At 40.4% G+C, this 27641-nt stretch overlaps 1 protein-coding gene across 3 annotated transcripts; it reads right to left on the bottom strand.

Moving 5' to 3' along the window:
- Window positions 1-1813: 1813 nt before the first annotated feature.
- lrrc4bb (leucine rich repeat containing 4Bb) lies at window positions 1814-20297 on the bottom strand. 3 transcript variants are annotated; one of them, XM_044337896.1, is made up of 4 exons: window positions 10082-10500; window positions 8702-8752; window positions 5375-5972; window positions 1814-5259 (listed from the first exon to the last, which is right to left on the bottom strand). In XM_044337896.1, the coding sequence occupies exons 3-4, from the start codon at window positions 5615-5617 to the stop codon at window positions 3262-3264; spliced, it is 2241 nt and encodes a 746-aa protein (XP_044193831.1). In that variant the 5' UTR covers window positions 5618-5972; window positions 8702-8752; window positions 10082-10500; the 3' UTR covers window positions 1814-3261. The 3 variants fall into 3 exon arrangements, with proteins under 3 accessions (XP_044193831.1, XP_044193830.1, XP_044193829.1); XM_044337895.1 differs by lacking the exons at window positions 8702-8752; window positions 10082-10500 and adding an exon at window positions 20180-20297; XM_044337894.1 differs by lacking the exon at window positions 8702-8752.
- Between the last annotated feature and the right edge of the window lie 7344 nt (window positions 20298-27641).

Below are 27641 nucleotides of genomic sequence, written 5' to 3'. Positions count from 1 at the left end.
TTTTTTATTATTGTTTTATATTAAAGAAATCTAAATTTTTCTAGAGCTGAACACTGTTCTCTTTCTTTTTAAAAAGCGGTCAAAACACACCCAGGTTCTTTTCATATTGTTTTATCAAACTGAACAGCTTACCTTTAAAGGACCAAAAGGTCAGTCCATTTTCTTGTCTTGCAATTTGGTGTCTCGTACGATAATCCATTTCATTAAGGAGTTTTGCTTCCGACAAACCAAGAAATGTCATCTGGGCTGAAGCATCCATTGTAAGCGACGGGTGGTGCAGAGGATACACATATGCCAGTACTCCATCTGAAGCCAAACTGCATCAATTCACCACCATATTATACAGTGAGGTACAGTTGCCAAATATGCACATATTCAAATTCCAGTCTCAAGCATATGATCTTCATTAAAAGGGGTCATACGTTTGATAACATTAATAGAATGAGCCTCCTTTTAAACAGCATCAAGTTCTATATGTACAATGGCAGCCACTATACTAAGATGCAACAAAGCCCTTCTGCATTTCCTCCAAATGTTAATAATAATGATGATAAATGCGGATGTAATAGATGTCCACAGGTATGAAAGGAACATATCTGTGAAGATAACATGAGTCACCAGCATCATAAAACACTGCTACAGTAGCATTCAGGTAAGAAAATTCGTTCCATGGTTAACATGCAGAAATGCACCCTCACACACAGCACACAAGGAGGTATCTAGTATGCTCTTTGAAATCTGACGACAGAGCCACCAAATGTAGCACATCAAGGGAACGGCCATATGTTGTGTCTTTAGCCTTCATTTATATTCTATTTGTGTCTCTGTGGGGCTACAGTGGAACCCTGCCCACTAGATATGTCTGTTGGGTTGCAACACATTTACATTTACTATACTATAACGGCTTTGAAGGAGACACCAATCTGAGAAAATGCATGGCTGCAATTTAGACAACCTGAGTTACTTGATCAGTTTACATGTGGTATTGTACTGTAGGTTTAACCAGACGTATCGTAAAAGATGTCTTAGATGTTTAGCATTACACAAGATGAGATAGTGTGCATTGATGTAGAAGATGTTCCTTTAATGAAGCGACATTAACCTCTGTGACAGTACTATCTAGGTTGGTTTTGTCTGATATTGTCACGCAAATTATCATCATTATTATTACTATTCCTCTATGTTCCTTTTCCCCAAATCAATGTGGGCTCGTTGTTGATAAGAAAAACCATCATCACTCACATAAAACAGCTCCTATATATATGCAGGTCTGAGGGAGGGGGTTCAACAAAAAAAAAAGCAAAATCACATACAGAGCTGCATTACAGTCGAAAACCTTGTTGATATGATTTTGTTGATAGCACTATCTCAGGTACATTTCTCTGGAATAACTGGTCGCATGTCCAGTGTGCTCAATTGCAACAAACATTTAAGTTCCTGCTTTATAAATACAGTCTGTTAAAAAGTATAATTTCCATCTTCCCATTTGAAAACATTTCCAAACTAGCTTTAAAGCATCACCATGGGAGAAGCATACTGACGGCTAATTTCAGACAAAAGTGCCTTCATTAAGACTAAGATCATCTAGCTCGGTTGAAAACACTCATTTTGCAAAACCAGTAGCGTCTGTAGAACATCTATAGGAGTGACTAAAAGCCTGTCTGAACATGTTAATAGAGCAGATGGCACCTATCATTACCAGAATGACTAATGGCTAAACCACAAACCATACATTCCATCCCGGTTTAGCACAGAGGCCTGCATAATGTCTTGCTCTTTACTTATGTGGTTGCCATATTGACCCGCCACAGCCCAATATATGATTGATTTATTTCACACGTAATGATACATGGCTAGACAACTGTACACATTATATCAAACTAACAAAAATAAAGAAATACATAGTTGAAACGCAAGAAGCGTAAATGGCATTTAACATATGAAAGTTACACTGTAAAAATGTGGATCTTACAATTGTCATACAACCAGACATTGTTATTATTAATATACTGTACATTTCCATTCATTCCAATCATCTTAAGATGGATGTTTAATCATTTCTTGAATGCTGCTGCAGATAGATGTCTAATCATCCTTATGACAGCATTTTATGGCATGATTATGGTAACCATGAACAAGGAGGTCATATCAAATTCCTGTCTAAAAGCAAATATCTGGCTACTGATCTGGTTCAAATAACACATTGTCAACACTTTATTTTACCCATACAGGTCTTTGCATTGGATTACCTTTCCTTGTTTGTGGAACATCATTTTACCATTATTTGATGCTGGCATTTAAGTATCAGAATTGTCAATTCAAATACCAAGTAGCTGGCTTTTACAAAATACATAATACACTCTCAGAACACAAAAGTTTGTAATGATTATTACTGAAGCAACAGACAAAAGTTTGTCAAACAGAGATCTGCATTTACTGTTCTACAACCTAAATGGACTTCATGTCACAAAGCCAATTCAAAGATTCACAATGAGTGTTGCAATTGAGCCCTTATGTTTCTGAGAAGTAGCCAAACTTAAAACATGTATCATAACCAACCTCCCCTATCACCGCCCCTGATTATTCACAAAGAAACAAACTATACCAGCTTATACATCCACCCCAAAATATCTCTGCATCGGAGTCTGCAATGATACATATTTAAATGAAAATATATTTATATAATTTGTGGATTTTTCACAGTAGTTTGTACTGCACTGTACCTTTTTGTCCATCTATTTATGCCTACATAATTGTCACCTTGAGGGAGTCAATTGAGTCACTTGAGAGAGAGTGTGGCTTGTGTTTTGTGTGGAAGAAAATGTCTCTTGGATTTTGTTCGGTAATATCGCAGATCTTCAGTGTGGTAAGTGCTGTGCATGTCTTTCATCTCTGCTGGCCAACAACGATTTGGGGACTGATTACTCTGAAAGGCTAGTTTTTCCCTATGAGAGCACAGCTTGTAGAAACTGCAAAAAACATTTGCTTTGGCACAGATTTACATTGTAGCAATGTCCATTCCTTGATCTCCATGGCCATGATCGTTACTACAAACACAAGTGGCCCATTGTGGTAATCCTTGGCTCAGTACACTGTCACGGATAAGTCTATGTGTTTGTGTATTGCCGTGTCAGTCTATCCTCTCTCCTGGTGTAATGTCAATGCACTCTAGTGTCTAATCATTCCGCGCATAAACCCAACATCAATCCCCTCTCTGTCTTCGACTCTTGCTCACTCTCTCTCTATACTCTCGCTTTGTTTTTAGATCTGAGTCTCTTGGACATTTTCCTTCGAGCTCCCCTTGAAGAGAAGAGGCTCCATTTGGGGATTCTGGTTTTGGCCCATGAAACCTTTGATCGATCCATGTAAGCCCATTGTAGGCATGGGGAGGGACATTGGCAGAGGTGGGGACATAGAACTGGGGTTGGTGTTGATGCCATTGCCTGATGTGGTGAGCAAATTGGATGTAGAGATTGGGGCTGAGGTACAGGAGATGGGAATATCCTGGCCTTGCTTATTATTGAGGATCCCTCCTGGTCCCATCCCTTCGGTGCCAATACTAAGACCCATCACGTTGTTGTTGAAATGATGGGTCTTGTAGTAATGGTTCAGAGTATCTGAACGGCCAATGTTGGGTAGGTTGACTATTTCTGGATGATGTATCCGTAGGGTTCCTTCTCCACCACCGCCAGAATTCATGGTTGAACCACCTGAGATGCCACTGCCGGCCCCGGCTCCAATCTCATCTTCTACATTGACAATTTCAATGGCTCTGGCAGGGCCGTGGTGCTTGTGTAGCTGGTGCTGCTTCCGGAGTTTATAGAAGACCACCAACATTACAGCTGCCATAAAAGTAATGGCCACAAAGCAACCAATAATGATCTTAGTTGTTTTCATTACATCATCTAGGCCTGGAATGTTAGTTACATCAATTATGGACACAGTCACTGCATTTTCAGCCACTTTGTTAGCTCGTGGGGACAGTGATGAAAGAGAAGAGAGAGAAGGAGATATAGTGATGCCAGGTTGACCATCTGACACCCCTCTTTGAACCGTAGGATTAGGGAACTCTATGAAGGTCTCGTTAATATACTGTCTTGCTGAGTTCTTATCATCTCCTCCTCCTCCTACTGTATCTACTGTTTCCACAGTAACAGTGGTGAAATAGCTGTAGCTGTTGCTGGGATCTGAAGCAGACACATTGAGCACGGCGGTTGCAGTGGTGTTTCCGGCGGAGTTGGTTACCATGCAAGTATACTGCCCAGTGTCTTGCACGGTCACATTTGTGAAGTTCAGTGTTCCGTCATGAAGCACTGAGATCCTAACTCGGTATGATCCATGGGTCATCAGAGTGCCATTTGGAGTGAACCAATTCACAGAGGTCATCGAGGTTCCAGTACGACATTTCAGCTCAGCAGCCATGCCCTCAGTGACATTAAGGTCAGTGGGTGGCTCAACAATCACTGGGGCATAGCAGGTAAAGTGGCTCTGATCTAGTTCCCCAATGTACTTGCCCTTTAGACCTGGGGGCGCATGGCAGCGAGCACAACATGTGGTGTTGCTGGGAACTGTTTCTTTCAGCCACCAGCTGAGCCACAGAACATCACAGTTGCAAACCCAAGGGTTGTGGTTGAGATGTACCCTCTCCAACTGGTGCAAAGGGGTGAAGAGGTCATGAGGCAGGGAATGCAGGGAATTGTGGGAGAGGTTGAGCTCCTCTAAGTTTTTGAGGTCATCAAAAGCATTGCGTTCAATGACTGACACTCTGGAGTGCATTAGCCACAGCTTGCGAAGCGACACTAGGCCCTGAAAGGATCCAGGTCTGACTATCCCCAGCTGGTTCCCTGACAGCTCCAACTCCTCTAGTCGTACAAGTGGGGTGAGGTTAGGGATGTCCTTCAAGCCACACATGCCAAGATTCAAGAAGCGCAAGTTGACCAGACCTTCAAAGGCAGCCTCTGAGATGAAATCCAGTTTCCTGAGTTCCCCTAGATCGAGACGGCGTAAAGAGGGAACACGGTGAAAGGCAAATGCCGGCAGCGTCTCGATGGGGTTGTTTCGTAGCCATAGTTCCCTTAGCTTGCTGAGGTACTCAAAGGCTTGTGACGGTACCACTGTGAGACGGTTGTCAAAAAGCTCCAGCGTGTTGAGGTTAGGAAGGCCATTGAAAGCTCCCACCTCAATCTGCCGGATGTGGTTCTTGGAGAGCTGGAGGATTTCCAAATGCCGCAGATGCTTAAAGGTGTCAGACTTGATCACCTGGTGAGGAAACAAAAACACGGAGGCATGTTGTAGCAACATTAGAATTACTGCTGTCAAAGTATATTCATTCAGTCTGAATGTATGGTCTGTTTTTAGATTAAACCATATTTACCTGAATTGAGTTCTCTTGTAGATTGAGGTATCTTGTGTTCTCTGAAATACTGTCTGGGACTTCATCTAAAGTCTTCCTTGTACAGATGACACGGCTCGCCTGATTGGAGCAGGTACAGGGGGTGGGGCAGGGGGGTGCTGCCTCTGTCAGCTGAGGTCCATGGTTGTGAAACCACAACAAAAGCTGGACCAACCAGAGGAGGGGGGAAGGGGTACAGGGGCTGGTCACCATGACAACACGCATGGCAACTGAGTCATGACCCACCCCTATTGCTATGATGTTGATAGGTCACCTCCAAACAAGGGAATTTAAGTGCTTATGTTGATGTTCATATTTAATGCTCTTATTCAGTTTTTTCTCCTTCAAGCAGTCACTTTAAAAATTGAGAGTGAAAAGGATGACGTTATATTTAAGGCTGCATTTAACATTAATAGATTCTTATTTTACTTTGCTCACTATCAAGCACCTTGTTCTTTTCAACATGTCATTTTAGGGAACCATGTATTATTTGTTCCCATGACAATAATTAGATAGACATAAAGTTTGGGGGAGAATTTGCTCGTGAAAGTGTTGACTCCACAGAGGCTGTTGCTTCTCACTGTAGGGGAAAGAGAGAAAAGGAGAGAGAGGAAGGAGGTCAAGTAAGTGCACAGTGCAGTAGCTTTAAGACATTAGCCTAGTACATACATGCAAGTATTCCCAGAACTGAACTAAAGTCTCCAAATATTATGATGTCCTGTCGCCAGAGTGCATGACAAGCTGGGTTGGGCTTTCTGTTCTGAAGAGGTGGCTCTCAAATTGTGGCCTGTAGTTCAACTAGGGAGTCAGCTGCCATTTTCTTCATAGGTTGAACTTAACATTTGGGTCATGGTCTGAAATGGCCACAAAATTCTCAAACCTCAAGCTGGGTCACAAGTGCTGCAGCACACCCATACTGTCTCATCTCCCACTCTATGGAACTGGCGTGCTACAAATTAGATACTGACAAAAGTAGAATCTCACATTTAAAAGAATGCAAAGTTGCTGAATGCAATTACAACTGCTGGTGGGATTCGTCTAGACCTAAGGTTAATGCAGAGGTTCACGCAATCCATCATAAGGCAACAGCACAGCACTACAAATGAGATAACAAATGATGCCTGCATGCAGTAATTTAGCAATTAAGATATGAAGGAATGATTATTGACTTCTGAAATTTTACTGCAATGCACATGCTGTTTACAATAAGCAACGCACAATCACACAAGATCCCCAACCACTAAAGTTGATGAACCAAACATGAAAATGATGACTAGATTGTGAACAAGAAGAAAAAGGTGGGGTAAAATACATTTATGTCTTTTGTAGTACATAAATGTGTATTATATTTTTTCAAGTGGGGCTTATCTTTGGTTAATAGTGTGTCACACACTGTTTTGAAACAGAAATGGCTGCAAGCATCAGCAGACTCACTAAATTTAGAAATGATTGGGCTGTTTCCCTTATAATGATAAGACCAAAGAGAAAGTTCATTGTTTTCTCAAGCACATAATGCTTGACACTCCAACTCCAGCAGGCACAAGCCTGTGTTGTCTGTTACAAATAAGAAAAATCTTTGTTACCTATCACATTATGTGACCACTGTGTTACGATTGTCCACATTTTATATAAGATAACTCTGGATACATTTTGCAAATATTTTTACAGTGTAATAAACACTGTATTTTTAAAAGGCTCCATGGCAGTCTTTAGCATCTCCTCTCCTATGCAGCGACGATGCATGCGCTCCTAGAAACACGGTTGCTGTGGCAACCTGCTCACTCACCATCTTGTGTTTTTACTGTCCAGTGCCCTATTCCATATTACTGTGTTTAGCTGAGCTTGATGAACATTTGCTGTTCAAAACTGATCAGTAGCACCTTTTTGGCCAAAGTCAATTAAGCTTTAATTGATTTAAAACTTAAGGTTTATCCCCATCACAGCATAGCATAATACCAGATATTAAATCAACAGTCTTTTGTTCTTTAGATTCCTTTACCTATATGAGGACAAACTGAATGTTGAAAGTCTATACTTTTGTATATGGAAATGTACATTTGCATAAGCGCAGGGAAACCTTAGAAAGCACACTGTTGAACCATGGCCTTCAATATCACAACAGGGGGAATAAATCTGCCATGAATCTTAATATCTACAAGGTCTGAGGATTAGGTCAACATCAGTCTTTATTAAAAACATAGCTCTGAGAACTCTTAAAGCAGCTATTAAGAAAGCTCATAAGGGAGTGTATGCTAAAAATAGACTTTTTCAGATGCTCTGCACATCCCACAGACTCTCTCTCTCTCTGTTTCTCTCTCTCTCACACACACACACACACACATACACACACACAGATATTCACACATCCATATCCACAACCATCCCAACTGTAACTGCCACAGAGAAATAACAACACATTATCCATGTCCGATTAGAGACTGAATGTAGATTTATGAATACAGATGGTAAACCAAAATGTGACTGTATGCAGCCCCTTTGCAGCACTCAAACACACTTATTATGGTGTTCTTTACACTGCTGTCCCTCCTTGAAGAGTCTCCTTCTCGTCTCTATACAGCAGGTAATTATGCATTCCAATAATTTGACTCAGATGGAGAAAAAAAAAAAGAGTTTCAATGTCTCCCTCAGACGTCAGAATTGTATCTGATCCAGAATGGTGGTTTAACAGTTACAATGATTTGCTTGTTAGAAAATGATTCATAGAAGCATCAAAACACAACAATGTTGATATTCAGCTGGTCAAAGAATTGATCATACAAGAATGTGTTTTTCATGCACACTGTGTTTTAAAGAAGTCTGTTTCATATAGGCCTACTGCTACTTAATTATGCACATTGTCAGGGTGGTGCTTTGTCATTTATCCTTTATCTTTTCTTTTTTGAAAGGGGTCTCAAGAAAATTAGCAGCTGAATGAACTGCAAGGATCCTAATCCCTAATCTCTTCTTCCACTGCTACTGTACCATTCTTGAAATGTACAAATATGGAGGTAATGGTGAGATTTGTCTTGCACGAATACAAAAGTAAGAGATGAGCAGTTGCATTCAACAAAAATACATCCAAAAAATGAAAATGCATTTCAATTATTGCATCATTACAGGAGTGATGCATTTCCCATCAGACAAAGGCCTTTGGTAGCTGTCAGTAACCAGGTGTTCAATGCAGTTGTTACTCAAAGAATTAGACTACCTTTTCTTTGCATTGACTAGAAAAAACACACTGGGTTGAGACAGTAAAAAACAATCTATGTTAAACACCACACAGGGTAAAATTGTATTGTGGAGTGAGACCTTGAATCTGCAAGCAGGACGCCTGTTGCCTTGACCTCCCATCCTCAAGTTCTTCACCATGAAAGCACAAGAACAACAACATACACCATTTTCAGAATATCACACCTTGACTCATCTGAGGTGAATTTCTGTTATCAGCGGCCTTCATCCTCATCCTTGTGCAAAATGTGTTTTCTTTGGGGGGGTTTATGACACGCTTAACACGCAGGCATCATGTATTTCTTCTGACCAATTTCACTCAAAGGTATTTCTCTTTCTTGATCTCTCTTTTCATGTCAAGAGCAGATTGCAACCATGTAGATATTGATTATTCGATCAGGCCTGAGAGAGCGCTCAGTCGTGAAAAGACAAATTAGTGCAAGCTGCTGACCAATTGCTACAAACCAATCACATCATCATAAGCGCCTGATTGTATCAATGCCCTGCTCTCCACAACAGAGTCGTTAAGGTTTATGAAGAGGCAAAAAATCGTGGTGTTGTTTTCAATAAATGCTGAGGGTCTGGGCTTTGGGATGTTTCCTGTTGCCTACACAAGGCCCAATTAGACCTCATGTATTTACAGATGGTCTAGATGAACACAAAGCGACACAGGTGCAGCAGGGCCAACATCATCTACTGTAACTATGACAACACTAGATTGATTCAGGACGTGGGAATCAGGGTAGCATTTCATCAGTATAGTAACGACCAGCGCTGTTAAGAGGTAGACAAATGCGGGTGCATGCCAAATATTTCCCCCACTTTCAACTAATGACAAGTATATTTTCTCAAATCTTTTGATATCAACTCGAAAAAAGGCCATAACCTGACAATTTCCTCCCGCAGTCGCAACCTCTAATCTGCAATCTCTCCTCATCATATAGCCTCTAGCATAATATCTCCTACAATTCAACAGAATGGCCTTATTCATCTATGCAGCTGCGCTCACTACGGCGCACCTTCTCGGGAACGCAATTGAAATTCTGAATAGGCCTAATTCTGCACATGCTGCATTACAAAATGGCTTGCATCCATTCTCTCTTCGTGGTAATGACAACATGACTGCACCCAAAAATAATCCATAGGCTCAGTATTTTGGGGGAAAATGATATGTGTGGACATGTGAAACACCGGCTTACATAAGGAACCATGTTATTTAAATACATTTGCAAGGACAACCACAGCTTTATTCCACTGACATCGACGTTAACTGTATATTTCGCTGATATTAATTATTCACTTAAATTATTATCCATCAGTGCAACCCTCACAGACACATTTTGTTATCAAATCTTGGTCATCTCGTGACTGATTTCAGCATCCATGCAGATTAGGTAACAAATGCAATAATTACGCCGGCCATTTCAGTCCCTTCTACCTGTACAACCAATATACACGTACCTTAATGTTTCGGCGGCTGCGGCGTAAGGTCGATGTTTTCTCTCCTCTCGTCCCCTCTCCCGATCGTCAGTTTTTCCAACCTCGCTATCTATCTCTCCTTTTCTCTTCCCTAAATTGATTCGCTTGTTTCCACGGCTGTGAGCTGGCTCTTGTTCTTGTAGGCTATTCCGCAGCGCCAACGCAACGCGGGGGGCTACAGTGATGGCAGGTTAGAGATGAGCACAGTCCACACACACACACGGGAGGGCGAAAAACAGAGATCAGATTAAGGGTAGTTGGAGAAAAATGATGTTGGTAGTATTATCACATTTACGAACGAGGTCCGGGACGAATGCATCCATGCGCCTTATCATCCTTGGAGAGGAACGCAGGCAGCAAACGCGACGGCGCCCGCTGGGCAGAGCATTTTGCGTCCAGCATAAGCGGCTCTTTACGCACATTCCGTATGTTTCAGCCTGAATCCCACTAAGACAGCATTAGAATAGGTGAAGGACCAGCGACTCAAAGGATGTACCTGCGTTCATTAGATGATTCAAACATTACACTCTTCATCCAGAGCAGGATGTTGCCACTGTAACACTTTTTTTTTTTTTGCTTTACTTTAGTCTGCAGGATTTGTTTCAAATCACAACGTGCAACATATGATCTAGGCATGTAAAGCATATTTAGTCACATATTCATTAATATGACTCAGCAGCACTCCATGATCAGCAGGATTCATTTAATCATTGTGTCTCTTCTAATAAAGTTTTTCAGTTCAGTTTTCAGTGTTTACCACTATGTAATGGCCACCTGTTTTAACACAGTTGAACCAACAAGCCAGCAAACATCTGCAGTAAGAAACAGTTCTGGTCCATTGAGTCTTAAAGAGTTTTGTAGGCCTACTAATGTCCATACTCATAATGAATGCTCAGTGCTAGCACATGCATTTCGGTAATGACCAGCTAAGATTAAATCTAGCAAACTAATGAGGTCTGTTTTCTGCAGACTTTGCATATGAGTATTTCTTTTTTTTTCCCCAAAGCAGTTCTCAGTGGTGAATTTAAAGCTGTATATTAGGAAGCCGCCGCCACCACTATGACATGCTGTCAGGATCCAGACATGAAGGACAAAACTTCAAATTCGTCTGAACCCTACACAAAGAAGGTTGCACATGTTTAATCAGAGAATTAAAAGCAGTGTTATTAGCCAATAAAGAAAGCTTCAGTCAGTAAAGAGATCTTTGTCACACGTACATTCACGTGTCAAGTGCTTTAGCTCTCCTTCCCCATCACTGCCCCCTTCACATTTATTTCAGTTCAAATTTCTATTTGTGCAGAAGAAGAGAATCGCCCCTTGTAGCATTGTAGCCACTACCAAGGACTAGTTTGTGGGTAAAAATAAATCTCAGTACATCTTTGCTCTGTCTCAGCTCACACTAAAGGTCAAAGGACAGAGAAGGCCAGTTATGCTTCAGAAAGACCCCCAAGATATCTCTCTCCTCCTCTCCATCTCCCTCCCTCCCTCCCTTACCCTCTTCCTTGCTCTTCCCCTCCCTCCCTGTGAATGCCGTAGTGAGCATTGTTCACGACCACTAGCTTTTGCTGAAAGCCGCACAGCAATGAGGTCTCTGTGCCTTTTGCCTCTCTCTTCCTCTCCCCTCCCCCCTCCTTTGCCTCTCTCTCTCTCTCTCTCTCTCTTCCACCCATCTACCTCTCTCTCCTTCCCCCTCTTTCTCCCTCTATCTCTCTCCCTCTATTAAATTTCCAGTCACACAGTGGTGCAGAGGATATTCCTCCTTTCCCTCTTTCTCCCTCTTTCCTCATTCCCTCTCACTCATGCTGAAATCTTAGCCCACATCCAGTCTCTCACCGACCCTGACTGCCTTTCAGTGCTTTTTCTGCCACTCTCGTCGTCTCCTCTGTGTACATCTTTTTGCCTTCCAACCCCCGCGCCATTTAAAATGATTCCACGCCGCCCATGCCAAATCCACCCTGTGCCTCTGCTCTTCTTCCTTCCCCCCACTTTCCACTCTATGTCCTCACTGTGTCATTGCACATTGAATCTGATATTCCCCTTATGCATGTATGGTACGCTTGTGTGTGTGCAGGCACCCTTGAGCGTGTGTGTGTGTGTGTGTGTGTGGGAGCGATGGAGTGGAGGGAGGGAGAGGGACATGCATTTGTGCACAGTAAATGAACAAACACTCATCGCTGTATTGCTTGTGTCATCAGTACAGGAAGGCTCTTGGAGTAGAAATACAGCGGAGAGAGCTAATCCCACTATCCAGAGGACAAGTGCATGGCATTTCCAATACAACCCAAACCCCATAAACTCTTAATGCTGTGTTAGGAGCCACAGGGGAGGAGAAGGGGAGGGCGATGAGGATTTGGCAGCAACATGCCAGTGCCAAGACATATGTGGCATGCTGATAGCACTAGAGAGGTGCAGCTCACACTGTGAAGAAGCTTTGGAGGGGTGCTGATACACATCCATCACTTCCATCATTTCGGGATACTAGCTACAGGCCTCACCACTCTAGAAGTGGGTGGTTGAGTAATTGCAAACAGTTCAAAGCAAAGATTAAGAATGTGGATAATTTTTGTAGCAGTCGCGCTGATTTTAGATTTGGATGAAGAGTATTTGTTTAATGGCCCCGAGCATCCAATTGGGATTGTGAACAAAGTGATATTTTTGGTGGTTATTTTTAGAAATGTAACTGGAAAAAAGTTGGATTGGTGCTCATTGCCATCTGTGCAAGAGAATAAGAGAGATACAAGGGAGAGTTTTGAGTTATTCATGGTGACATCCCTGTGTGTGTGTGCGTGCGCGTGTGCATGTGTTAGAGAGACAGAGAGGGAGAGAAAATAGAGAGAAAAATCCTAGTGTCACAGTATCTTAGCAACTGCCTCCATCTCCTTGGAGACAAGAACTGACATCATTTCCTGTCTGTGAGAACTCACTTTTGGTTTGTACGCAGTGTGTTTGTGCGTATGAGCACTAGGGCATGTGTGTGTCTATTTGTTTGTGTGTTGGCGTGTGTCCACGTTCATATGCAGATGCAGGCCTGCAGTATGTGTACTGAGAAAGACAGGATGTATTTCTAGTGCTCCAATTGGGGTATGTTCAAGAATGTCACTCATTTTGAAGTCAAAAAGAAGTGTAAAAGTCATTAAAAAATGGCAAGGAGTTGTACTTAAACTGACTTATTTTTGATTTAAAATGGATTGGTGAAATAATATTGGGACTAATATTCATGAATTTTCTGTTCCAAATGGTTACTTTGTCCCTCTAAACAATTTAAAGTATTGCATAAAGTTAAGTCTTTAAATGTAGTTTGTACCCTTTATAAGAACTGGAGTGTTAGTAGATATTATGGCACCAATGCGTTAAGTATAATAACAGGCAATTTGTACCATCACAACCACAATTTTGAATTTGCACCATCAAGTTTGTCAGTCAGCTGTACATGCAGGCCAACCAAGCAGCTTCTGTGTTGTAATGCAGAGAAAATGTTATCTTCCGCTGCCATCTGGTGAGCAAAAGTGTGAGGTGCAACCAAAAATAACCTCTCTCAGCTGTTTAAGTCACTGTTATTTTATGGTATAAACAACACTTTTTAGCTTATACAGTATAGCCATCAGATATTTCTTTTATTTCATATTCTTCAAATGTAAAATATGAGCACCAAACTACATTAATGTTACTTTAGGAAATTTGTTAGGAACATTCAATCAACTAAACTGTCAACTATTTGACGTGTGATGGGGAATGGGGAAGTGAAATCAGAAAGTAAACACCTTTTGAATAATCGAGCTCAAGCTGGATATAAGATTATGCTAGAATGAGATATAAAGTCATTCTACACTGCACATGAAATGTAATAGTGAATTCATTTCTATAAAATTATAATATTCTTTAAGTGATCACAAATTCTCCCCAGACAAGTATGTTTTTTTCCCCACTGAGATGGCCAGAACTCTATAGGAGTGCAAGATGTATGAGATTAACATTAGGCTCCAAACTGCACTCAACATATTATATTCCCACCAATCCAGGTTGCAGATTTCCCAAACGGGAAGTCCACAGTCAGTATACCAATTAATAGCAAATTAAGATGAAACAGTGCTGTGAGTCAGTGGTGTATCCCTAACATTCCTATTTCCTCTAATTAGGAGATATGCCACATGTGAGAATTTTGGCTATAGCATGCCTGTCCTTTTGTGAAAATAACAGAACTTTAAGTTAACTTAAAAGATAGGTTCACAATTTTTAAAGTGTGTCTTAAAAAAAAAGTCAGGTATCCATTTGTACAGTGAAACAGTTTTTTTTTTTTTGCTGTAATCACTCCACCTGCTCATACTGGCCATAAAGAGATACCTTCCTAATGCTCTTTCAATGTAAGTGATGGGGGACAAAATCCACAGTCCTCGTTTTGTGCAAAAATGTATTTAAAGGTTTATCTGAATAATATAGGCTTCAGCAGTTAGTCAAATCAAGTAGATATCCTCCAAAGTTTGAGACTTTTTATTACAAAATTTCCTCTTTTTGATTTCCATACTGGACAGTGTTTCCCTGCTGAGCTGCAGTGGGGGGGATAGTAACAAAAAGAGATAATTTTATACTAAAAAGATTTACTTTGAAAGATATTCTCTTTATTTGAGTAAGTCGGACTGCTGAAGCCTTCAGATAAACTTTATAATATATTTTTTATAAAAATAAGGACAGTGGATTTTGTCCTTCATCACTTACACTGAAAGCAAATAAGGATGGGATCGTTAAACAGATAGTATGAACAGGATGAATGATTACAGCAAGAAAAACCTGTTCAATCCTCATGTGGGCACCTGACTGTTGTTTTAAGACAGACTTGAAAAATCAATTGGCAACCTATCCTTAAAGGAATAGTTCTACATTTTGGGAAATGTGCTTATTTGCTTTCTTGCCAAGAATTAAATGAGAAGATTGATACCACTATAATGTTTGTACACTAAGCATGAAGCTGGAGCCAGCAGCCAGTTAGCTTAGCTTAACACAAAGACTGGAAACATGGGGAAGTCACTCACTAATTAACTCAATTTAAAAAGTGTAAAAATGACACATTGTGTGCCTGCCTTTTGGCCAGGCACAGTACTGTACCTTCCTAGAGTCTCTGCTGGTTGCCCGGCAACCTAGCAGCGATAGTGATTACAAGTCTCCAGGAAGTTACTGCACCCGGCTAAGCTAACTGGCTGCTGGTGGAGGCTTCATATTTACCCTACAGACATGAACATGGCATTTATTTTCTCATCTAACTCTCAGCAAAAAAAGTAATTAAGCACATCTCAAGTGTTGATGTGGAAAATCTTTTTAACAAATCATATCCTGAAACAACATGACTCATGAAAGAAATTAAAGTTGAGTGTCTTTTGATCTTTAGGGTTGCAAGCTTGCTACCACAACATGAATGACAGCCCCATAGTGTTTGCCTCCAAACTATTCACTGACATTCAGAAAGTGCCTTCACATAGAAAAAGAGCTGGCTGCAAATACATTTGAAGATAATTATTTGGTTTTGCCAAAAAACAGAGAGAGAGATTGATGACACTATTAAAGCGTGCACAATCTTGTTTTACAGAAAGAGAAAATAACCTAATCTCAACCCTACACCCTGAAGGAAAACAAAACTAAAAAGTCTCATTATCAAAGAGCAGCTTTGTCCCACAGAAAGACAGACTCTGCTGAGGTTACAATGAATTTACAGCACATGACTCAAATATAACTGACAGGTGACTCCATACAGTCACAGCAGCTTGATGTTACATAAAGTATATTCCAGGGACCACAGCATATAAAAGCCAAGAGAGGCACAAGGCATCCTAATCTCACAATGTTTGTCAGGAAAAACTTATTATCATGTTTATAAGATGCTAAAGATGAACAATGACACAGAATAAAATGGCCAAGAGAGGTCAATACCCTGACAAAAATCTGGGTCAATATATGAATTAACTACTAGAAGATTACTATTCCAGGCTCATATGAATCAACAAAGTCAGCAAAACAAAGAGTCAGGCAATCATATAGATCAGCATATGATTTCCAAGACATCCCGGGGGAATCAGTGTCAAACACAAGCAGTTGCTTCAGCAGAATTTGCAAACTGCAGCAAAATATTCTTATTCAAGCACACAATCATTTGAGAACCCTCAAACTAACAGAAGAACAGAGGCAAAGTTAAAGCTGCAAAGATACTGCTGCAAAAACCAAAACATACACAATTACAGCATGCATACAGTCCTGCAAACCTCATGTTACGGCCTGAGAATGCCTACCCCTGCACAACTGTTGGCTGACAGAGCAAACTGACATTGGTGTCTTGACATATCATCTTAACAAATTGCTCTGATGATGTCAATTGTCGTTTTGTAGATAAATTATTATGTATTATGTAATAGCAGAAAGCTAGGGTGTAACTGGTTAATGAGCTGAGTGATAACTTAACTAGTAATACCTAAGATAAATATGACTTGTCTCTCATTTTGAAGTGTTTGATGAGCTACGATACAAATGCATGTGTCTTTTCACCTTTTTACTTGAGCACTTTTACACATTGTTACCATCATGTGCAAGTGAAAAATATCATGGCCCGGCTCAAAGAAAGGACAAAATTTGGAGACCATACATGACTCTTTAAAGTACAATACATTTACTTAAGAAAGTTAAATTAAGTATGCAGTCAGCTCATCAGTGTGTAGTGTGTTGATGTGTGAAAATGTATGTGTGTAAGAAAAAATAGATAAATCAACCAAAGTCCAACCAAACCAAGTAACCTTGAGAGAGGAGAGAGACTGACTGTTCAGGCACCTATATAAATAGATGAGCAGTCACACCAACCCAGGTGTCAGCCATCACTCCCAACGAGCCACTCCCCAGATCCTAGCAACCAAACCAAACAGGAAATTGGTCTTGAGACCTAGGGGTCGTCACAACCCCCCTCCTTAAGTGCGAGGCAACCTTGCACTCAGAGGAAGCACTTTTAAGAGTAAATCAAAACTGGGATAGTAGAAATATAAGGAATGAATGGCACATCTATCAAAGGACATCTTATGACCAAGGCGCATGTGACAATGCATCTGCAACTACATTTTCTTCGTCCTTAATATGATATACGTCCAAATGATAAGGCCACAAGAACAAGGCCCATCACATCAACCATTGATTCGGATTTTAAAGTGAACACAAAAAGGTTAATGGATTATGGTCAGTGTTCAACAACTCAGTCAGTGGGGCCACTACAGAGGTAAGATTAGCACAAAACCCACAGTAATAACCAGCCATCCCCAGGAAATGCAACAACTTAGTGGATGAAAAAGGAAATGCCTGCATTGCCAAAAACTCTTGCATGAATGGGACGAACCTCCCCTTGCCCCACAACCTTACCCAAAGAGGTTACTGCGGTTTTTGCAAACATTTGGACGGGTTGATAGTCAAGCGGGCCCAAACCAGCCTGTCAAATAAAGCCTGTACTCTTTTAGGGTGTTCTTCCCATGTGTCACTATAAATTACCACATCATCCAAATAAACTGCACAGCCCTCCAACCCACACACAGCTTTGTTCATTAACCTCTGAAATGTGGCTGGGGCATTTCGCAGCCTAAATGGCATGACTGTGCAAGCACAAATTTCTCTGGCTCTTTTAGAAAGGGGAACCTGCCAGTAATCCTTAAGAAGGTCAAATTTGCTGACATATTTGGCCGCCCCAACCTGATCAACACAATCTTCCATCCTCAGGAGAGGAAAGGAATCAGGCTTTGTCACTGCATTAACCTTTCAAAAATCAGTGCAGGGCCTATGTGTGGAATCAAGTTTACTAACCAGAAGACAAGGAGAAGCCCAACTAGATGAAGAGGGTTCAGCAATACCATTTTCCAATATGCATGACAATTCTGAGTCTAGTATTTTCCACATTTCTAAAGAAACCCGATAAAACCACTGAGTGATGGGCATAGCATCCCCCACACGATCATTATGTTCTATTAAATTAGTGCAAGTAGGAGTATCTGAGAACAGACGTGTAACTTTGAATAACCTCGACCAGCTGTTTACATTTCTTTTCATCCAAATGTCCTAGCAGTGAATTTAACTTTGCTAGAGTTTCTGAATTTTAAGTCAAATACCCCTGCCTAACTTTTCCCACCTGAGGTGTAGGTAAAACCAGGTCATAAACAAAGATCAGTTGGCGCTGACAACGCAAACTTTTCTGAACCTGCATCACCATCAGCCAGAGTAGCAGTTATTGCATGAGTCACAGCACAGACTGTAGATACAGCTTGCTCTGAATCAGTGATCCTATAGTGATCCTGTCTCTGTCTTGTTCTTTTCTCCTCTGCTCATCCCCCCTATACCTTTCCACTGCATGTATCACATGGTCACAAAATTGTCTGTGCGGCATAGTTGTTATGCACTTGACTAGGGTGGGAAGAGCATCAATAACTGAGTTTCTGAACAGAGTCATCAGCACCTGACTCCGTTCAATGTCCTCCTCAGTTTCTTGTCTCCACCTTTTCAGGTGGTTGTTAATATACGTCGCAGGATTGTCAGCCTCTGTAAGGGTCTTGCCCTGCAATGCTTTGGGGTCAACACATGTTGGGTGTTCTCCCCTCAGTACTGCCCACAGCCTCCCACAATGAGCATCAAACTCAGAGCCATCCACCATGGGATCAATCATCCGCTCAAAACCATGATGTTTCAACATATTTCCATTGCCGGTGTCCCCAAAGTTTGAGCCCAAACTGCTTTCACATCCCCCAATGCCAACAATTTGCCAGTAGTGGCTTCTTCAAAAGCTCTGATCCACTTTGAGGCCCCATCATGAATATCAGGGAGATTGGCAACCAGGCCGGTCAGGTCTAGGGTCTGCCATGGAATATAATGTCCCTTTGTCCCTGTAGTTTTGGCCTTCTGTTTTGAACAGTCTTAAAATTTTCAGTTCCAAATCTCTCTTTCCCTGTCGCTTTTTTGATTAATCTTTAGGTTTATAGTCTTTTATTCTATGTTCCATGCTTTCACAGACTACCACATCAAACGTACCTCCCTCTGGCCAGGCATCCTCTAGCCCTTCAGTTCGCTTCTGCCACTTTCCCGGAATCCTCTGAATGTCTTTCAACAAATCAGGATTTTTGTTTCCCACTACTGCAACCGGTGTTGGATACATTATGTCAGATTGCAATTTATCTATGTTCTTTTTGGTTTCAGTTCACTATTGTAGTTTTGTATCTTCTAAATTGTTCTAAAGTATTGTCCCTTCATCCCGTGAAGAAAAAAAAATAAAAAGGTTGAATTTTCTAGCAGCTTGTAGCTTGAATTTTGTACCAGCTTGTAGCTCTCAAAAGGAGGGGCTGGGAGGAGTCTGTGCTACTGCATCTAAGTTATTTTTAGAAGTGCTCTTGTCTGTGAATATTGGTTCCTCCCACTAAGCCCCACTGGTCGCTCTTCCTTATTCCTGCTCAGTTTGTCTTCAACTTACAACAAGATACCTTCTCCACATGCAAACCAGCTCTCTTACACAGCCCAACAACAATACTCTAAGCATTGCTCTCCTAACTATTTACCCCTCATGAACTTTCCCTAATATTACTACTCTCTACCACATGCACAAACCGCTATAAACACAACTTTTCTGTTTGCCCTCTGCTTTCCCTGACGACGAAAGGGATACAGCTGCTATGTGCTCCTGGCGTGTTGCCCGGAGTCTTACACACTCAATTTTCAGTTATACACAGCAAAACATTTTCAACCCTGTATACAGTGAATCGGCAGCAACAACACTTTTCCAATCAAACAAATCAGCACAGCAAAATTTTCCAATACACACAGCTCGCACCCACATCAGCAAAAGCAACACTTTTTAGACATGTATACGACACAACAACAGCAACAGGTAAGCAAATATGCACAGCTTAAAACATGACCTCTCTTAGGCCACAGACTCCTCTTGAGTCTCTTCCCCTCTTGGGAATGTCGGAGCTCTCAACCCCTCTTGGGTTATCCGACTTATTCTCGTTACTCCAGTTGCTGTATTTTAGTTGGGCTTGTCTTGTCTTAGTCAAATTGGTGTAAGGAACTTAAAAGCCTTACCTTTTGAGGATTGTCACCCTGCGCAGAGTGGACTGCTCCTCAGAGTCTGCTCCTTTTTCTAGATGTTTCCTGTTTGTCTGTTGGCCTAACGCTTTTTGGATGGGTCAATGACCGGCGTAGGTCAAGCTGATCTGGCAAAAGTTTTCCCAGAGATTGTAACCAGAACTTTCGAAAACAATCTGCTTTAAAGGAGTTGTTTTTCGCCTATCCATTGGTGTTGTGCAACCCTTAGTGTTTTGTGTATTACTTAGTACAATTCCACACGCTCATCATATTTTCACTTCTACAATCCCTTGCGGTTCTGAAGCACAAACCATCTGCTCTGGTTCAGTTACCTCTGGAGGTTCTAGGGATGGAGCACATGTCTTTTTTGTTTGTATTGACACATCAGGTATTTGTACACTGTCTGGTCTTACATCATCGGGCCACACCTGCCCACCTGCCAGGTCATTTCCTAAAATGATGTCAACTCCTCCAACTAGCAGTTCAGGATGAACACCAACTTCCACATCTCCCTGTACAAAATCACAGGAAAGACACATTTTATGCACAGGCACAAAAATGGTTTGCAGGCCCATCTCTCTAACTTGAACACAGCTCCCTGTGTCTGAGCCTGGAGAAAAAGGCAGGACTGCCTCCCTCACAAAGGTATGCAAAGCTCCTGAGTCCCTCAAAATTCTGACTGTAACTTTCTCGTCACTTCCAATTAGTGTTACAAAGCTGTTAGACATGAATGAAGCATTACCCAAGTCAATCTCAGGGGTGTCTATTGGCTTAACTTGCATTTGAAATGGAGCCACCAGTTCTGCTGCATCACCAACTGTGGGATTATGAATAGGTACGGTCAAACCAGCTGACTTCACATGGGATATTTTGCTTTTTTCTTTTAGCAAAGGACATTCTTTTTTCCAAGGACCTTTTTGATGGCAATAATTATACACATTTGGATCACTTTTACCATTACACTGCTGTTTCAATTTTGGGGACAAAGAATCTGCTTTCTGGAATTTGTCACTATTATACCACTCAAAGATACAAATCATATTCATCGGCCAGCACTGCAGCCTCATTAGGGCATGTGACTTTGTGTCTATTAATATATGTTGCAATGTAATCAGGCACGGACTATTTTAACTGTTTCAGAACAACTAGATCACAAAAGTTTTCACACCACATAAAGAGCACCAGCGATTAAAATGTGAGATCAAAGCCTGTGCAAATTCCACGTGTTTGCTCACCAGTCTTTCGCCAGCCCCTGAACCATTGGTGATATGCTTCAGGAACTAACTCATATGCCTTCAAGACAGCTGATTTTACTGTACTGTAAATTTAACAGTCCTCAGAAGTTAGTGCGGAATAAACCTCTTGTGCTTTACTTGTAAAGACACACTGTAACATTAAAGTTCACTCCTCATCAGGCCAGCTTCTTGTATCAGCAACACGCTCAAACACACACACAAAAAAGGTTCTGCATCTTTTTCATTAAACCTCAAGTTACTTTCAACATCAAAACGCAAAACAGTGGTTTCCTCATTTAAAGCAGATGCAGACATTTTACCTTCCTCAATCAATGAGAATTTTTGCAGTTCCAATCCAATTTCAGTTGTTCCCTTTTGTATTTGATTTTTTCCAACTCCTTTTCATGTTCTAACTTCAAAAGCAGTAATTCTTTCTGCTGTTCAAATGTTTAACCAGTCACAGAAGTACTTACACCACTCTTACCTCCCCTGTCCATCAGCACACCATCTTCTTGCAAGTTAGCCTCTATGATAATCTTCAGGTTTTCCTTTGTACACAACTAGAGTCTCCCCATCCTAAACTAACTAGTAAGATTAACTAGCCAACTAAACTCATCCCTAGTCTATGGACAGGTACCTGTGGCAGGTACTTATTCACTGAACTCAGTGGCACTTGAGGGCAACTACATACAAATAGTGACCCCCCAAGAAATCCTGAATGTGATCCCGAGCCAACTGCAAACAAAATACGAACAAAATGCTCCCCAAACTAACAAAGCACTAATGTCATATGTGAAACCCCACACAAAAGCGAATAAACACTTAAACTACCAAAACCTGATTGGACGAGCCCCCATTTTGTCATGACCCACCTAAAAGGAAGGATAAAATGTGGAAACCACAAATGACTCTTTAAAGTAAAATAAATGTATTTAAGAAAGCTAAATTAAATATGTAGTCTGTTCATCAGTAATGTGTGTAGTGTGTGGATGTGTGAACGGACAGACTGTTTTCCTGTTCAGCTGCAGTGGAAGGATTGTAACAAAAAGAGGGCATTAGGCACTAAAACAATGTCACTGAAAGAGGTTAACTTGATTTGACTAATTTGGATGGCTGAAGCCTCATATTAGCTTCAAATAAACTCAAGATAAACTTTGATCAAAACGTGAACTGTGGATTTTGTCCCTCATCACTTAAATTGTAAGTGCATTATGAAGGGATCTCTTAATGGCCAGTATGAACTTGAGAAATGATTACAATAAGAAAAGCATGCACCAATGTTCATTTGTGCACCTGACTATTGTTTAAAGACAGACTTGAAAAATAGTGAACCTATCCTTTAAGTCTCAGATTATAAAACAGGGGATCAATTTAAATGCAGAGGCTTGGAATCTGCTGCTCCACCTTTGTTCTCCTTTCCTATGATTATTGTGCAAAAGTAGAGAACCAATCAAAATCCCCCTGACAGCTCCAGTAAAAGGCTTTGCTTAAACACAAACTTCCTGACTCAAGCCAAAAAACGAGACCAGTTCACAAAGATCAAAGTAGGTATGAGACTGCTTTATTGTAGTTTACACATGCCTACATTTACTGTCATACTGTATTCTAATAAGCCTGTACATTAATTTCATGTGAAATTACATCCAATTAAGCAGAATGTCTCATAAGCAAGCATTATGGTCATATACTTTACACATCAACAGAACAGCACATGGAAAATCAATCATCATGAAAATGAAAACAGCAGAAAAAATGAGAAGTTGATTCTTGAAGAGTCATGTTGGCTTGGTTTTGGTCTTGATTGTTAATTTCTCCAGTTCTTTATCTCTCTTTTGAAGCTTTTCTTTGGTCTCTTCAGTACAGCAGAAAACATCTCACGGTTTAAATCATTTGATTTACATGTTATTTATTACTTTCATTTTTTTCCTCTCTTACTTTTTTGCACGATTGTCCTCTTCACGTTTTATCAAATACATAAATAAACCTTTCGAAGACCCATCTGCCAAAAAGAAAAGAAACATAAAACTTTATAAATCCATCTTCTGTACAAGGTAAATGAATATAGATGTGCTGATTGTTAGACTGGTGATAATCGTTCTCAAGCAAAAAAGGTAAAGAAATTATGTTCATAATCATTTCTGATGGAAAAATATGCTCTTCACATTTCACACAAGTATGGAACTATAAGCACATCTTACATTCAAACATGATCATGTTTTACAGATTCATGTTTTACAGATTGAACTCTGACACCTGACTGTCAGGATGTTTGAGTTGTGCAATTACCTCTTTACGAACCATCTTGATTGCCATTCGATTGCGTGAGCACCTCAAAAGTCCCGTTTTCTCATGAAACAGACAGTCCACGATGAATGGGTTTTGCTCGGCTCCATGTCTTGGTATAGTGTACTTGGGGTCAAAGGTGTGGTGCATCGCCACCAGAATCACGTCCTTCTCTCTTAATTCTTTGATACAGACACACACATCAGACCACAGTTTAACAGCTAATAGACAAAATATGTAACATTTTTACGTGCATTTGAGTGTCTGCATGTTTACCTTCTTGCTCGATGCCGGATAATGCTGACTTAACGTCAGTCTCAAAACGACTGACAATGGGACAGAAGATGACCGCCACATCGCTCTCATTAGGTGAGTCCACTATCTTTGCACCCCTTTTTTTAAGTTTTTTAACAAATTTCTTGTGAGAATCCATGGTGTTTCCAGCCACGTATATGTAAATTTTCGTCATGTTTGTACTGAAGAAGAAAAAAATGAAAAGAGTCAAATTTAAAATCTTATTCAAATTTTCACTATTATCCTTGTCGCCACCACCTGTTCCAACAATCCAACGTAGCCTGAAGGGTTTTAAATGTGCTTTACAAAACATAATGTTGTAATTAGATACAACGGAATCACCATTGGGTGGGGAAACATTTTCATTTTCACGTCTTTTAAGAACATTTGTGCAATCCTTCAGTCATGTAGCATTCAGCATATCTTGAATCATTTACAAGAGTATTGACATGTCATATTAATGTCAACTTACCGTGCGAGATGTTTTATACGTCGCACTGTTGTTGTTTTCAAACAGGGGTGACTTCGGTGTCCTGCGAGGCTCTTCAACTCTTTCACTTTCACTGTAGATAACATCTGAAATGACGCACTGTGAGTAAGTGCAGTTTCATAATTTTACCAGCAGGTGCCAGTATTGTGACATCACTGGCCATGCATAGGCCTATAAGAGATGAAGTTGCAAGGCCAGTATGGTTGAAGAATAAAATCAATGGAAATTTAAAGTAGCTATGCTATTCAGAAATTAAAGATTTAAATTTAAAGATGCTTATAATACATTTAAAGCTATAGTGGATAAGATGTCTGACTGACAGCTGTTCAATATTATACTGTACAGTATGCTGGAGGTTTTGGAAACTCATTAGCATGATCTCACAGCTCTTTACCTCTGAGACTGTTACAAAATCAATTTTATTTTCTCTGTTGATGTAGCATTTACAGATACTAAATGTAGGCTGTTGTATCTGTTCGCGCTGAACTACTAGATTATCTGAGGTCAGAAATACAGTAAATGATTAATTGGAGTAGTATTTCCTGAGTGTGTACTGTTTAGCAAGGGAGTGATTCTTCATCCGCCTGTAATGTAAAGTTGTCTGGATCATCTGTATCTGCACTCAGCGGTCTGATCGTGACGGGTTGACGTTCCCCCTCAGGCTTTCACTTCCCTCTGACAAATGAGCAGTGCTGCTGATGGAGTGGTCAGCGGGAAAACTGTGGCCTTAATTCTGTGATCTCTCAAAGACAACCAGCAATGTAAAGAAAAACATATTCTGCTTGCATGAGCACATCATTTGTTTTTGTTTAATTTCTTTTCCATAAAACTTACATCATGATATTTGATGTCTATCAAAAGTCCCTAGAGGTTATGGGAATCATTCTCTTTTGGTGCCAACTTGCTTAAACAAACCCATTTTTTCAAATTTGGATATTGTTTTCTAGTTAATCTAAACATAAATGCTACAGGTATTTAAGAGAAAAATCTTTGTACAGTTTGACAATTGCTTTATTTTTTAATTTCCTTCTACAGGGGATGGTGTCCTTTCATGATCTTGTTTCTGTAGAAAATGACATTAAACTTAAATTGTTCCACATTGTTCATTTGTCATAGTTTGCATCAGTCTAAAGAGGTGACACTCTATTCTGTGATAACCTAAGACAAGACATATGTTCTGTAAATTAAACTCAGGGTAAACGGATTTTAGGTATCAATATCCCTGATAAAAAAACAAGCTGCAAACACAAGCTGCGCACTCAGCAGGGGTGATTATAACATTTAATCACCAGGCCCTATCACTGAGCTGGGCAGGCATCTCGCCTAAAGGTTTGATTTACCCGCCCTCTTCCTGAGGAAAAATCTCATTCACTAGACAGATTGCTGAGCGGGCCTCTCTGACTGGCCCCTATAAATCATTCTTTAATCAGCGGCCTCTGAGATTGGGCGCAGACACCCACGGGAGCAGCACTGTGACACCTCAACTCCTCCCCATGTGTCTCTTCAGTCCTAGGAGTTTTTATCCTCTTCTGTTTCCACCTCGGGCTTGTCTGCATTTGTATCCGTCATCAGGAAACTAAGAGGAATGACCCACCCTGCACACTCTGCTCATACCAACACCCCAACACTTGCTCTGCTAGGAAGTGTTTGTCAAATAAGACCAGGGAAAAGATTACTGGTTTGAGGTTGCAAGAGAATGCAGGCACTAGGTCCAAGTGAGCAAAGCAGGCAACTGAGTCCCAGAACAACTGAGACCCTGAAAGCTCTGGTCTTACTGTGTGTCAGCAGGTCTTTGCTATTAGATTCGTTTGGGAATATGTACCAGCTGGCATGATAAGGCACTAAGGTGAGTCCTGCTTAATCACCTCATCTTGAGGCCTTGGGTCTTGAAGAGGCTCTTTGTGTCAAAGTCTAGTTTTAAGAGCTTTATTATTCCAGCCGATAATGTGTTTACATGTTGAATACTCCTAACTTAATGTGTTACCATGCAGCCAGGTAGAATTTCAGTAGAGAGGAACTGTACAAACCACACACAAAGTGGGACGAAAAGGGGTAAATAGGTAAAATAGGGGCCTGGGTCCAAATAAGAAACCTCTAATTCTCTAATTAGGAATGTACAGGACTCTGATTAGAGTTTTGCTAATCCACACAGAAAATTTTACTTGATGGAAAAGATGGATGTCCCTTAAACTAAACCTTCATCCATAAGAAAGGAAGGTCTTTGATCTAAAGTTTATGTTTGTAAGCTAACATAAACACATATGAACATGAATGTTTTCATTGTGTTATTCTCACCAGCAGATCTGATTCTGTTTGAAGATGGAGAGGAGTTATTTTGACAAGTCACGACAGGGAATCAATACTTAGTTATGCAAATATGAAACAGAGCTATATATAAGATTTCTATTCATTAGTGCAATATCTCCTATATTGACTGAAATATGCACCCCTATATTTCATATTTAATTTAATTTATATAATTTTTAAACTCGACCTATAATTTGATACTGCTGAGTGAAGAGGAACAATTAATCCGTTTCAGCTGACAGTTGAATATCAATATTAGAGAACCAGTTTGATTATATCACTTGACCTTCATCAGCAAATGGAATTGTAGATATTCAGATTTCCTTTTTTTTAATCATCTCTTTAAAGGATAGGTTCACAATGTTTTAAGTCTGTTTTACAGCAATAGTCAGGTGTGTATTTGAACTGGTTTTGTTTGCTGTGATCATTCCTCCTGTTCATACTGACCAACAGAAGATTCCTTCCAAATGTTCTTACAATGTAAGTGATGGGAGACAAAATCCACAGTCCTCATTTTTGTGCAAAAATGTATTTAAAACTTTAGCTCATATGAGGCTTCAGCCATTTGAGTTACTCAAAACAGGTGGATATCTTCCACATTCGTTTTAGTAAAAATTTCCCTCTTTGTGTGTTGACAGACAGTATTTTCTGCAGTGGAAGGATTGTAACAGAAAGAGGGAATTTGGCACTAAAAACAAAGTAACATTGAAAGATAATAACTTGATTTGACTAACTGGCCCCCATCATTTACATTTGAGGTGCATTATGAAGGGATCTTCTAATGGCCAGTGTAAACAGGAGGAATGATTATGGCAAGAAAAAACCTATTTCAATGTTCATTTGGGCTCCT

Source organism: Thunnus albacares, chromosome 20 (genome assembly GCF_914725855.1).
Source record: "Thunnus albacares chromosome 20, fThuAlb1.1, whole genome shotgun sequence".
In the NCBI taxonomy this organism is placed as follows: Eukaryota; Metazoa; Chordata; class Actinopteri; order Scombriformes; family Scombridae; genus Thunnus; species Thunnus albacares.
This window is presented reverse-complemented; position numbering and strand designations above follow the sequence as displayed.